The sequence below is a fragment of the Leucoraja erinacea genome, chromosome 14, assembly GCF_028641065.1.
Source record: "Leucoraja erinacea ecotype New England chromosome 14, Leri_hhj_1, whole genome shotgun sequence".
Lineage (NCBI taxonomy): Eukaryota > Metazoa > Chordata > Chondrichthyes > Rajiformes > Rajidae > Leucoraja > Leucoraja erinaceus.
The window spans coordinates 54116933-54131858 of NC_073390.1; the positions used below are offsets into that span (position 1 = coordinate 54116933).

At 43.4% G+C, this 14926-nt stretch overlaps 1 protein-coding gene across 1 annotated transcript in view; it reads left to right on the top strand.

The window, feature by feature from the left end:
• clstn2a (calsyntenin 2a) overlaps positions 1-14926 on the top strand; it is a 526456-nt gene that overhangs the window by 477012 nt on the left and 34518 nt on the right. The window contains exons 11-12 of the mRNA XM_055646430.1: positions 12353-12519; positions 13564-13712. Of these exons, the coding sequence (XP_055502405.1) occupies positions 12353-12519; positions 13564-13712 (316 nt within the window). The remainder of the gene's footprint in view (positions 1-12352; positions 12520-13563; positions 13713-14926) is intronic.

Consider the following 14926-nt stretch of genomic DNA (forward strand, 5'->3'; position numbering starts at 1 on the left):
CACCCTCTTTCTCCACCTGAGTGACTGACTTTCTGAGATAGATATTGATTGTTTGCTAATGAAAAAAGTGCCAGTCTCACGTGCAGGGATATTGAATTTACAAACAATTCAGTCAAGTCAATTACAATGTGGAACTCCTTCAAATAATGAGCCACGCTGCAATTTGTGGCGCTGGTCTATTACTGTCACAAATCATCGGTACTATTAAATAGTCTAAGTTGAGAATTTTTTCCATTAGATGCTATCGTATTTATTAGAAAAAATTGGGTCACCTGTGGAGGCATGGATTCCATAACCACTTAACTCTCTGATTCAATCAGTTTGCTGTCTGCAAACTTGTGTTTGATTGCCTATGTCTGCTATAGTGAGCCATCACTGCACTGTTAAAAATCCCTGCAAAGACATGTGCGCAGACACAAATTACTTTTAGAGGTTGTTTTAAACTAGGGATTTTTTTTTACCAACCGTACAGAACTGGATGACATAAATATGCGCATTAAGTATAAACATTAATAGTGAAAGCTAATGTTTTATTCTTGTAGTATTACATTTAGCCAAACACCGGTTCTGCTCACTTTAATATCTGTCATTGTAAGATTTGACATTTGGTTAAAAAAGAATGTTGATGTTAGCGGAAAGAAAAGCAGGCATAATTGGCATCTTTGTGAATATTTTTGAATGTTCCCACTACATTGAGGTGACACGGAGATTTATACAGAGTCTATAATCTGTGTAACGCATTCAACTTGACAGCATTAGTTCAGTCAAACGTTTCCCCGTGTTCTACAACAAGGTGCTGAGTCAGAGAGGGAAAGAATAGGGAATATATTTCTGCACATCTATCGAGTGAATAGTGTACGGTGGGTCACAAGAGTGGAAGATGCCACTAGGATAAGATTAGTGATGCTAACTTGGCAGGTGGACTGCAAACCACCGATGAACTCTCGTGAAGAGCAAGGCTCTGGAAACATGCACATTGCACGGAGAGAGCTGGGGGAGCTCATCATGACCAGAACTAGTCATACAGCATGGAAACAGGCCTCTCGGCCCAACTCGGCCATGCCGAACAAGATGCCCCTCCTAAGGTCATCCCATGTGCCTCATGTTTGTCTCATATCCCTCTAAACCTTTCCTAAACATGTACCAATTATGGGAATAAAGAACATTCACAAGAGAAATTTGAGCTGCGGAACATTGGATTAACAGGATGCAGTTGAAGGGGAGAATAGGGAGTGATTTGAGATATCAATGCTCAATGAAAAACACAAGGAATGTGTCTTTAATTCACCATGCAAGGAGAGGATACAAGCCCGTTTTGGAATGATGCTCATTCTGTGAAATGGTCACAGTTTTACGGTTTTGCTGTAAATGCTGATTCAATCCCACTATGGGGTCTGAGGCACTCGGGCCTAATGCCATTGATTGCAAACACGTGGCTTTGTGGATGCTGCCTGTCGAGTGCACAGGTGGTATAGCTGCTGCCTCACAACGTCAGACACTCGGGTTTGATCCTGACCTCAGGTGGACACAAGTTTGGATATAGAAACATAGAAACATAGAAAACTCCACTACTACTGTTAGGTGGCCTGTACGCAACTCCCACTAGCGTTTTCTGCCCCTTAGTGTTTCGCAGCTCTACCCATACCGATTCCACATCCTCCAAGCTAATGTCCTTCCTTTCCATTGCATTAATCCCCTCTCTAACCAGCAATGCTACCCCACCTCCTTTTTCTTTCTGTCTATCCCTCCTGAATATTGAATATCCCTGGATGTTCAGCTCCCAGCCTTGGTCACCCTGGAGCCATGTCTCAGTGATCCCAACTATATCATAGTCATTAATAGCTATCTGCACATTCAACTCATCCACCTTATTACGAATGCTCCTTGCATTGAGACACAAAGCCTCTCTGTGATCACTCATGATTAGTACGGGTGTCAGATGTTATGGGCAGAAGGCAGGAGAATGGGGTTAGGAGGGAGAGATAGACCAGCCATGATTGAATGGCGGAGTGGACTTTATGGGCCGAATGGCCTAATTCTACTCCATGATCTTATGATCATATGGGTTAGTTCTGGACGTTCCCACATCCCAAAGAGATATGGATTGAGAGGCTTATTTGCCGACTGTAAATTGTTCCTGCCGTTTGGTGAGTGGTGGAATCCAGGGGGATTTGATGAGAATGTGGAGAGACTTAAATATAGGGAGGAAGATTAGTGTATATGGGCTGCTGATGGTCAGAGCTCATTCAATGGGCCAAAGGGCCTGTTTCCATGCTGCGCCTGTCAAAGATTGGGCGGCACAGTGGCGCAAAGGCAGTGCGCAGCCTTACAGTGACAGAGACCCGGGTTCAATCCTGACTGCGGGTGCTGTCTGTGCAGAGTTTAAACGTTTTCCCTGTGACCATGTGGGTTTCCTCCAGGTGCTCCGGTTTCCTCCCACACTCCAAATACGCACAGGTTTGTGGGTTAATTGGCTTTGGTGAGAATTGTAAATGATCCCTAGTGTGTAGGATGGTGCCAGTGTACGGGGTGATCACTGGCCGGCGCGGACTAGATGGGCCAAAGGGCCTGTATCTGCGCTGTGTCTCTAAAGTCTAAAGATTTTGGAGCTGAAAGCAATTCCATTGCCTCAATGTATAAAAGGTAAGGAGAGGGATGTAAATGGTTGAACAAAGCACAACAAACCTAGATGTGCCTTGTATTCTTAGAGCAGTCGTGGAATTCTCGTCTCCGTGTGCGACATTCTGAAGGCCTGGCGCTTAACCCACCGTGACACACTAAAAGATTGGGCAGCAAATAATATCTGCTGACAACAATAAACTGTGCTCAGTGCGTGAAATCCTGGGCATGTTCTTTCTGTAGATTTATTTAGGGTTTTTATATTTGTGTAGGTTTCATGCTTCCGAAGAATAACTTGTTTTTTGGTCGCTAACACACACGTTCTATTCATAATCTGATTGTCTATGTGTCTCTTTGACTCATTTCTCTCTGTTAATCCTGGTTCCAAGGAGCAGAATGTTTGTAACCATGACACTTTTTTTAACAGCTAAAGATAACATGTTATACCTCTCGTCCAAAAATATATCCTTTACTGGCACCTCACAACATGGAGATGCAGAGAGAATCATTCCTCCACTCAATGCCTCTGAATATTTAAAATTAAAATACCAATAGCCGGAAATAGCTTGGCATCCCTCCATGGGGGTAATGTTTCAGGTCAGTGACCTTACACATGGACATTTGTTTGGCCAAGTGAAACAAAATAACAAATGGCATATTCTCACTAATGGACCTGTGATATAAAGCAATAAATCAACTTTTAGCCATTTACAATAAGCTGTGAATTGCGACACCAGCTATGGAGCACAATTGCTTTCAAGACACATTCTTAACATAGAAACATAGAAATTAGGTGCAGGAGTAGGCCATTCGGCCCTTCGAGCCTGCACCGCCATTCAATATGATCATGGCTGATCATCCAACTCAGTATCCCGTATCTGCCTTCTCTCCATACCCCCTGATCCCCTTAGCCACAAGGGCCACATCTAACTCCCTCTTAAATATAGCCAATGAACTGGCCTCAACTACCCTCTGTGGCAGAGAGTTCCAGAGATTCACCACTCTGTGTGTGAAAAAAGTTCTTCTCATCTCGGTTTTAAAGGATTCCCCCCTTATCCTTAAGCTGTGACCCCTTGTCCTGGACTTCCCCAACATCGGGAACAATCTTCCTGCATCTAGCCTGTCCAACCCCTTAAGAATTTTGTAAGTTTCTATAAGATCCCCTCTCAATCTCCTAAATTGTAGAGTATAAACCAAGTCTATCCAGTCTTTCTTCATAAGACAGTCCAGACATCCCAGGAATCAGTCTGGTGAACCTTCTCTGCACTCCCTCTATGGCAATAATGTCCTTCCTCAGATATGGAGACCAAAACTGTACGCAATACTCCAGGTGTGGTCTCACCAAGACCCTGTACAACTGCAGTAGAACATCCCTGCTCCTACACTCAAATCCTTTTGCTATGGATGCCTTCCGCACATTACTATATAAGCATCTATTATAATTTGTGTTTGTTTTAAAGGACAGTCCTTACAGTCATAGTCGTACAGCAGGAAACAGGCCCTTCAGCCCAACTTGTCCATGCCGACCAGGATGCCCCATCTAAATATCATTAGTGGCAGCATGGTGGCACAGCGGTAAAGTTGCTGCCTTACAGCGCTAGAGACCCGGGTTTAATACTGACTACGGGCACTGTCTGCATGGAGGGTGCATGTTCTCCACGTGGCCACATGGGTTTTCCTCCCACACTTCAAAGATGTACAGGTCTGTAGGTTAATTGGCTTCAGTGAAGAATGTTATTTGTCCCTAGTGTATAGGATTGGGCTAGTGTACGGGGATCGCTAGTCGGTACGGACTCTGGGGGCCGAAGGGCATGTTTCCATGTAGTATCTCTAAACTAATCTAAACTAAGCTAGTTCCTTTTGTCCCCATAACCCTTCAAGCCGTTTATATCTATATACCTGTCCCAAATGCCTTTTTTAATGTTATTATTTTACCTTCTCAATGACCTCCTCTGGCAGTTCACTCCCTCTACCCATCACCCTCCGAGTGAAAAGATTGCCCTTGGGGTTACTGTTACATCTTTCCCCTCTCACCTAAAACTGATGTCCTCTGGTTCTTGATTTCCCTGTCCTGGGTAAAAGACTCTGTGCATTCATAGAAACATAGAAAATGGGTGCAGGAGGAGGCCATTCGTCCCTTCGAGCCAGCACCGCCATTCATTGTGATCATGGCTGATCGTCCCCTATCAATAACCCGTGCCTGCCTTCTCCCCGTACCCCTTAACTCCACTAGCCCCTAGAGCTCTATCTAACTCTCTCTTAAATCCATCCAGTGACTTGGCCTCCACTGCCCTCTGTGGCCCGTAATTCACCCTGCCAATTTCCATCATGATGTTATAATCCTTGTCCTTAATTCGACTTTCACCCATTCTAAAAAACAACAACAAAAATCTTGAATCATGAATTGTGGTTTTGCTTTTTTTTGTTACCCTGGAAGTTCTTCGATAGCGATTGCAGCTGTGGCAAGATTAGTGGTTCCAAGAGAGATGGGTTTAATGAGCTAATTTTAAAGTGGGTAACAAATTGGTTGAATACCTCTGGCCAGCAATAGCAATTAATAGAAGCACTTCAGCACAAGCGATCCAGCCACTAGTGTGGAATCCCACAGATACCTGTACAGTGGTTGACTTGGATAAAGACTTTAAGTGTGCGGTTTCCAAGATAGCCGTTGAAACTGACGTGACTCTGTGTGTGAAAATGTTGAATACACAGAGTGCAGGCTAATTGTATTAAGCAGGCACGTTGGTCATTGAGATATGACAGGTTTACTATTGTTAAGAGCAGAGTTCTGACATTTGCGACTGCACATTTACAGCCACGTGGGCACCAGCCATGGTTACCCACCTGCAGAGAGGGAAGCTCATCCTCTCATCATGTCCAGACTGACGTTGATAGAGCTATCCAATTAATATCCATAGCCTGCTCCTGCTCAGTGTTTTCTTTTCCATTTCAAATATATATTCAGTTCAATTCCGAATATTGATGTTCAATCTGCCTGCTCCAAATGTTCAGGCGATGGATAAACCCGACTATCTCTGGGTAATTGAAGGTAGGATTGCATTCTTCCAAAGAGAATGAATCTCTAAGAACTGAGTCCTTTGCAAGTTACGGGGAATAGGTATGGGATTGGTGATGCACGAGGTGGAAATTTACTAGTTAGAAGAAGCTATTGAGGGCCTGATGGACTGGTTAATATGTTCCTGGCTTGTAGTTTAGTTTAGTTTAGTTTAGTTTAGTTTAGTGATATAATGTGGACACGGGCTCTTCAGCCCACCAGATCCACACCGACCCGTGACCCACTCATACACTGGTTCTATGCTCCACACTCGGCACAAGTTACAGATGCGAATTAACAAACAAACCTGCACATCTTTTGGATGAAACATAGAAACATAGAAATTAGGTGCAGGAGTAGAGGCCATTCGGCCCTTCGAGCCTGCACCGCCATTCAATATGATCATGGCTGATCATCCAACTCAGTATCCCGTACCTGCCTTCTCTCCATACCCTCTGATCCCCTTAGCCACAAGGGCCACATCTAACTCCGTCTTAAATATAGCCAATGAACTGTGGCCTCGACTACCCTCTGTGGCAGAGAGTTCCAGAGATTCACCACTCTCTGTGTGAAAAAAGTTATTTTCATCTCAACCGGAAACCAGAGCACCCGGAGAAAACCCACGTGGTCACAGGGAGAACATACAAACTCCGTACAGCCATAATCAGGTACGAACCCAGGTCTCTGGTGCTGTAAAGGAACAACTACACCGCTGCACCACTGTGTCACCCTTTGTAGAAACAAGGAACTGTGGATGCTGGTTTACAAAAAAACCCCAACAATGTGCTGGTGTAACTCAGCAGGTCAGCCAGCATCTCTGGAGAAGATGGATAGATGTTGGGGGTAATAGGTGAACATAGGTGAAGGGGATTTATGATGGGCTGATGGATGGACAAAGGTGGGAGATGAAAAATACGTCTGCACAAAAGGATTGGAGTAGCAAATTGTTAAGACAGAGGAAGGAATGTATGTAGACGGGTGAGGGGAGAAAAAGGTGCAGGTCTAGGTAGGACACAGGGGCGGTGGGGGTGGGGTGGGGGGGGGGGGGGGGGGGGGCGGGGTGGGGGGGGGAGGTACAGGAAACCTGCTTGTTCTGCACCACCAATGTATTGGGCCTGTCAACCTACCCAAGATGTACTATGCATGCAGTTTGTGATACTTTGAATGCTGAGGCCACCTAGTGTTAGTATGTAGCAAAGGCTGGATATTGTTTCAGGGCAAACAAACAAGTTTCAAATTGAAAATTGCATATTAAGGGAAACTTTTATGTTCTCTGTTAAATATCAAAATCCATTTAAAATTTAAAAGTTTGGTTATTTCAAAATAGCTTCCTCAATAATTACATGGTATTAGAAAGGATGAAAAAAATTAATGTGAGTGTAGATATTTTAAGTTAAAGGTGTGGCCAGCGCTCCAATTTTGCCAGTGTTTTCGTTCCGTTGAAGCGAGCGGGCAAGATCATCTCTGACCCCTCTCACCCTGGCCACAAACTCTTTGAATCAGTTCCGTCCGAAAGGCGACTCCGGACTGTCAAAGCTGCCACAGCCAGACATAAAAACAGTTTTTATCCACGAGTAGTTGCTCTACACAACAGCCAAAAATCTGTAGCCTCCCTTTGATCTGGTATATTGTTGGTTCACATGCTTGATCAATGGTGTTTTATCATGAATGTTTTATTATTATTAATGTTTAGTGTTTTCTGAGTCATTCGTAACTGTCACTGTATGTCATGTTGTTACTTGCGGGCGGAGCACCAAGGCAAATTCCTTGTATGTGAATACTTGGCCAATAAACGTACTTATTTACTTACAATCCTTGTCCCAAATGTATACAGGCACTATCCCCAACTCTTTCCCTGCCTCCGTTACATTGGCGAGACCAAGCGTAGACTCAGCGACTGTTTTGCTGAACACTTGCATTTGGTCCGCCACGGCCTCCAAGGATCTCTAGGCTGTAAACCATTTTAATCCCCTCTCATTCCCACACTGACCTTTCTATCCTGGGCTTCTTCCAGTCCTACAGTGAGGCCAAAGGTAGACAAAAATGCTGGAGAAACTCAGCGGGTGCAGCAGCATCTATGGAGCGAAGGAAATAGGCGACGTTTCGGGCCGAAACCCTTCTTCGGACTGATGGTGGTAGGGGGGGGGGGGGGGGGGGGGGGGGGGGGGGGGGGGGGGGGGGGGGGGGGGGGGGGGGGGGGGGGGGGGGGGGGGGGGGGGGGGGGGGGGGGGGGGGGGAGAAGGCGGGGAGAAAAAGGAAAAAGGAAGAGGGAGGAGCCCGAGGGCTGAGGGAGAGCTGAGAAGGAGAGGAGACATCAAGGGCTACCGGATATTGGAGAAGTCAACGTTTATGCCGCTAGGGTGCAGACTGCCCAAGCGGAATATGAGGTGCTGCTCCTCCAATTTCCGGTGCTGCTCACTCTGGCCAAAGTGAGGCCATGCGCAAGTTGGAGAAACAGCAGTCCATATTCCGCTTGGATGACATAACCCAACAGTTTAAACATTGAATTCTACAGTTTTAAGTAAACAACCCCCCCCCCCCCAAAGTCCCTTTCCATCTATATTCCTTCCTCTGATGTCACATTTCATGCCTCGTCTATACTTAACTCCTCATCGCACACTTTTTATCTTGTCATTTCTGGCATTTGACCACACTAATCAAAAAAACCCCCCTTGCCTGTATCCACCTATCACTTGCCAGTATTGTTGATTTTTAAGAAAATGACCATGATATATTCACTCACGTTTTCGACTAGTGCCAATCGTTCAAATCAATATAGTACTTTGGATATCGCACCCGTCCACCACATCCTCCAAGCAAAATCCACCTCCCTTTGAAGAGGTGTAGACTGATTTTAAGTAACTTACTTTAAATAACTGCTAACTAATGTTGCGTGCAATAGATGTGTTAAAGTGTTCATCGTGCTGAGATGAGAAGAACTTTTTTCACACAGAGAGTGGTGAATCTCTGGAACTCTCTGAGGGTAGTTGAGGCCAGTTCATTGGCTATATTTAAGAGGGAGTTAGATGTGGCCCTTGTGGCTAAGGGGATCAGGGGGCATGGAGTGAAGGCAGGTACGGGATACTGAGTTGGATGATCAGCCATGATCATATTGAATGGCGGTGCAGGCTCGAAGGGCCGAATGGCCTACTCCTGCACCTAATTTCTATGTTTCTATGTGCGTTACAAAGTTTGCATGCTGTGTCTATCAGAAGCAATGGCCAAAGGTTAATCGCGCATCAGACTTCCCTCGCCTCCTTTCAGCGTTAACAGAAATGATGACCCTCTGTTTCTGATATTGAATGGGAATGAAGGGGAAATTGAAGTAATGCTATTCCATGGGCATGGTAAACATGGAATTATACTTTTTTCACACAGAGAGTGGTGAATCTCTGGAACTCTCTGCCACAGAGGGTAGTTGAGGCCAGTTCATTGGCTATATTTAAGAGGGAGTTAGATGTGGCCCTTGTGGCTAAGGGGATCAGAGGGTATGGAGAGAAGGCAGGTACGGGATACTGAGTTGGATGATCAGCCATGATCATATTGAATGGCGGTGCAGGCTCGAAGGGCCGAATGGCCTACTCCTGCACCTAATTTCTATGTTTCTATGTGCGTTACAAAGTTTGCATGCTGTGTCTATCAGAAGCAATGGCCAAAGGTTAATCGCGCATCAGACTTCCCTCGCCTCCTTTCAGCGTTAACAGAAATGATGACCCTCTGTTTCTGATATTGAATGGGAATGAAGGGGAAATTGAAGTAATGCTATTCCATGGGCATGGTAAACATGGAATTATATTTCATCCACTTAGCATTCCAAAAGCGTACATATGTGCCTCCAAAACAAGATAAGATATTATGCAAATTCTGATCAACTGTGGCTTGAGCTTTAAGAACAAATATCAATTTGACACAGCAAGTATTTTAGCAAATGAGTAATAATTGTACACATAATCTTAATACATGAACTTTATTTAAGCATGAATTAATTTAATTACGCAGCTATTGTGCAGGACCCTGATCAACACTTTAGCTGTTTCTCTGACAACATAAAGTCACCACTTTCACCAATAATTCTTAATAAATATTTTTTTCATGTGAGGAATATGGATATTCTATTAGTTTTAAATGATACCCAGCATGTGTTATTTAATAAAATAATAACATAAAAATCATATCAATTAGCTTGTGAGCCTGCAAACATGAACACATTATATGTGTAAGTAGGAACTGCAGAGTAACTCATTCAGCAGGACAGGCAGCATCTCTGGAGAACACATTGTGTGTCATTAAACGTGAGTACACTGGCTGGGATTAATCTGACCAGCAAAGACCATTCTTCAGGCTTCCATTCAGACAGTCTTGACCCGAAACGTCACCCATTCCTTCTCTCCAGAGATGCTGCCTGTCCCGCTGAGTTACTCCAGTTTTCTGTGTCTACTCATTGTGATACATTCCACAATAAAAATTGAAAGCAATTATTGTGTTTTCAAAGCCCCCACGTGTTTCTGTATGTTAACATATGATTTGAATTAGATTTAGCATAGAAACATAGAAAATAGGTGCAGGAGTAGAGGCCATTCGGCCCTTCGAGCCTGCACCGCCATTCGATATGATCATGGCTGATCATCCTACTCAGTATCCTGTGCCTGCCTTCTCTCCATACCCCCTGATCCGTTTAGCCACAAGGGCCACATCCAACTCCCTCTTAAATATAGCCAATGAACTTGCCTCAACTACCTTATGTGGCAGTGAATTCCAGAGATTCACCACTCTCTGTGTGAAAAATGTTTTCCTCATCTCGGTCCTTAAAGATTTCCCCGTTATCCTTAAACTGTGACCCCTTGTTCTGGTCTTCCCCAACAGCGGGAGCAATCTTCCTGCGTCTAGCCTGTCCAACCCCTTAAGAATTTTGTAAGTTTCTATAAGATCCCCCCTCAATCTTCTAAATTCTAGTGAGTACAAGCCGAGTCTATCCAGTCTTTCTTCATATGAAAGTCCTGACATCCCAGGAATCAGTCTGGTGAACCTTCTCTGTACTCCCTCTATGGCAAGAATGTCCATTTAGTCTCCATGTTGCATGAAGCCTTGGGTGTATAAGCTCAGGGCTCAATTTTAACATTGACCAAGTCCCGAAGGTAAGAAGAATGGATTGCTGAAAATCTGCCTTCATAAATGCTTCATTTCAGCTAGTTTAGGCATTAAATAAAAACAGAATAAGCTTAAAATATTTAGCAGGTAATGCTATCAAATTTAGCTGGGCTGATTCAGATATTTAAGAGAAGAAAAGCTGAAGCAATATTGTACGCAATGCAAAGTTAGACTTTAGACTTGAGAATTACATTTCAGAAACAGCCCCATCATTACGATAGTACCTGCCTCAACTACCTCCGGTGGCAGCTAGATTTAAAACTTTAGACTTTAGAGATACAGCATGTATTAAGGCCCTTTGGCCCACCAGTCTGTGCTGACCCACGACCGCCCCATACACTAGCACTGTCCCACAACACGCAGGACAATTTACAATTTCACCAAAACCAATTAACCTTTAAACCTGTACCTGTCTTTGTAGTGTGGGAGGAAACCGGAGCACCAGGAGAAAACCCACGCGGTCACAAGGAGAACGTACAAACTCCATACAGACAGCACCCGTAGTCAGGATTGAACCCGGGTCTCTGGCATTGTCAGGCACCAACACTGCCCTAACCGTGCTGCCCTAATTTATGGACAATGTCACAGGGACCTAAGTTAATGCTGGTGTCTGACACTGCCAGTAATTGACGTGTCATATTTCACTTGGGCAGTTTACATCCCAGTGGTATGAATATTGATTTCTCTCATTTCAAGTACCCCTTGCATTCCCTCGCTCTCCGTCCTTCCCCCAACCTAGTCATCCTTCACTGTTCGTATCCATTGGGTATCTCCTCCTCCACAGCCAACAATGGACCATTGTGGGCTCCACCTTTGCTTGGTCATAGGTGCCGGCTCTGATTTGTTCTACACCTTTCATACCTCTAGTTTCCCTCTCCTTGAATCTCCGTCCGAAGAAGAGTATCACCCCGAAATGTCACCTATTCCTTTTCTCCAGATATACTGCTGGACCCACTGAGTTACTCCAGCATTTAGTGTCTATCCTCTGCCATTAATTGACTCAGGTTGGGTTTTACTCAGGCACTTTAAAGTGCAATAACTTTTTTTTTCCTCTGGAAAGGCTTAGCCAAACTGAACACGGCATATTTCCATGGACAATCTGTTTCCAAAGGGCCTGTTCCTGCTGTGCATGACTTTATGACTATATGAGAATGTGAAATGATGCATTATTTGCTAATACAGAATATTCATATACCACAGGATTGTTTCAAATCTATTAACAGTTCTACATAAAACACTGGCAGTGTGGAATGAGTTGCTCAATGTAATTCAAGCTCAAAAGGCCATTTGAGACAAACGTATTGAGTGTAAAATCTGAGCCAGTGGCAAGACGGTCTTTTTGGTTGTACACTGAGATTTAAGATTAGAGTGTTTACATGTACTGTATCACCGAGTAGCACACACGGGCACCACAACACTGCACGAATATTTATCCGTGGTAAAGACGATAGTGCGTTGGTTGTTATGAAAGACGACCGAGCTTCAGCCTGCATTTTATCAACATGAATTATTTTTTAATTTTATTCTCAGGCGGGGAGATTTTGAAGCCGCAGTTTGCCCAGTATTTCCACGGGAGCCTTGCAGGCTTATCTATTCGTCCAGGCAAGATCGAGAGTCGGAAAGTTATCTCCTGCTTGCAGGCCTGCAAAGAAGGCTTGGATATTAATTCCTTGGAGAGTCTTGGTAAAGAGATCAAGGTGAGGCATTATGATGGCTCATCGCTACTGATGGAGAGGTTTCCTTTAATTTGCACAATTGATCATTAAAGTTTAACGCATGTAGATCAAATTCAATAAAAAATAATTGATGGGAGCGCAAAACATTCAAATTATATCATTTGTATTGACAAATAATTTTAGTTTATATTAATTGGTATTTAAAATGTACTTTTGTTGAGACATACTATATTACATACTTCAGTGATTTGAGCACCATGACCAGTTTAATTTGCTGTGCTAAGTAGAGTCATTCCAAGTTCACAGAGACTCTACTGACATTAGAGATCCAGCGTGGAAACAGGCCCTTCGGCCCACCAAGTCCATGCTGACCAACAATCTCCCGTTCACACTAGCTCTATCCTACACACTGGGAGGAAGCCAGAGCACCCAAAGGAAACCCACACAGTCACGTGGAGAATGTACACACTCCCTACAGATGGTAAACATAGAAACATAGGTGCAGGAGTAGGCCATTCAGCCCTTCGAGCCTGCACCGCCATTCAAGTCATGATCATGGCTATTTGTCATCATACACATACGAGATGTGCAGTGAAATGAACCTGGCAATGCTCGCGGAACATCCCTTTAGCCACAAATTATAAACACAATCATAACACCCATATTAAATACATAGCCAATAGAACTGGCCTCAACTTCCACAGTTTCACCATCATCTCTGATGTGAATTTTCCAACTTAGTTTTTTCTCTCCATACCCCCTGATCCCTTTATAGTCAAGGGCCAATCTAACTCGAAATATAGCCAATGGTGCTCAACTACCTTCAGTGGCAGAGAATTCCACAGATTCACCACTCTCTGTGTGTGAAATGTTTTTCTCCGTACCCATAGTCAGAATCAAACCCGAGTCCCTGGCACTCTGAGGCAGCAACTCTACTACTGTGCCACCCTATTGATCTAAATGAATAACATTTAATTAGAAAGGAAAGTTTTATTTTCGATGAAATCTTTACTTTTGATCAAATTAGAGGATTTGTGAATTAATTTTGTACTTTTGTTCTGGTAGTTTCATTTTAACCCAGCCCAGTCAAACCTGGTCATGGAAGGGGATGACATCGACATCATAAATAGAGCAATGCAGTTGGTAGCATACATTAACTCAAGACAATTTCCAACTCCTGGAATTCGACGCTATTCAATATCCACCCAAGTGCAGTAAGTCATTTGTCAATGAGTCTGTAGGTTATGTTTGTGGTAACAAAAGGGTAGTTGAGTCAAAGGCTATTTGGAAGGGCAGCCTTTCCTGCACATAAAGGCAGAATGGATTATTCTTTATTATTAAAATAATGCTTGAGTGACAAAGGAATAGATCCAATCGAAATATTTTAAAGCTAAACAAGGGCACTTGTGACAGCACGGTGAACTGGCCAATTAGGAGAATGAGTTGCAATACCAGGAATTGTAAGGAGATCTGCACACACACCAACTAAAAGGAAAATCCCTAGATGAGAATCTATTCCCCATAGTTATAATTAAGCAAATAAATACGTCAAGTCAGAAGTTTGTGCGTAGTGTGCAGTAACAGCAAATGACAAAAAGATTAATGAAACTAAAATCTGAAGTGTCAGATAAAGCTAGCTGGAAATATGCAAACGTATGGTGTTTGTATAGATATTTAGGATATAAATGTCCACACAGTGAACATCGGTCCGTGAGAGAGAGTCTGATCAATTAATAATGGAAAACAACAAATTGGCAGATGAAGTAAACTTCTGTTTTGTATCTGTTGTACAATATCCTCACAGATAGCTACAAACCAGGTATTAGAAGGGGACAAATAGTGGGACAAATTGCAATCACCAGGAAAGTGGTACAGAGAAGATTCTTGGTGCCGTGGTGTAACACGTCCTTGGGTATTGATGGACTTCATTCTAGGGGCTTAAAAGATAAATTATTTTTGATTTAGTCCAAAATGCACTAGATCAGGTACAATTCCATTTGGAAGATCATAACTCCTTTATTTAAAAAGGGAGGGGAAAATAAAGCAGGCTATTACATGCCAGTCGGTTTAACGCCTCTCATCAGTAAAAAGTCAGCAGCCCTTATTGAAGATGTTGCAACAGCACCTAGAAAAAAGTCAAGTCAAATGTTCTTGTGAAGAAAAATATTCAATCAATTTATTGGATTTATTTGAAGCAGTAACATACTGGGAACCGATGATGGACCAGATTTAAATCTACAAAAGGCATTTGACAAAGTGCTGCAGCAAAGGTTTATAGTGTAAATGATATTATTTTGACATGAGTGAAAGATTGGTTGACTGCCAGCAAAATGTGATGTGGTATTCCACAGGGATCAGCATTGGTATCTCCATTTCTTTCAGCTTATATTGGCATGTCTGAAGGCACTGAGCACTTGGTTGCTAAATT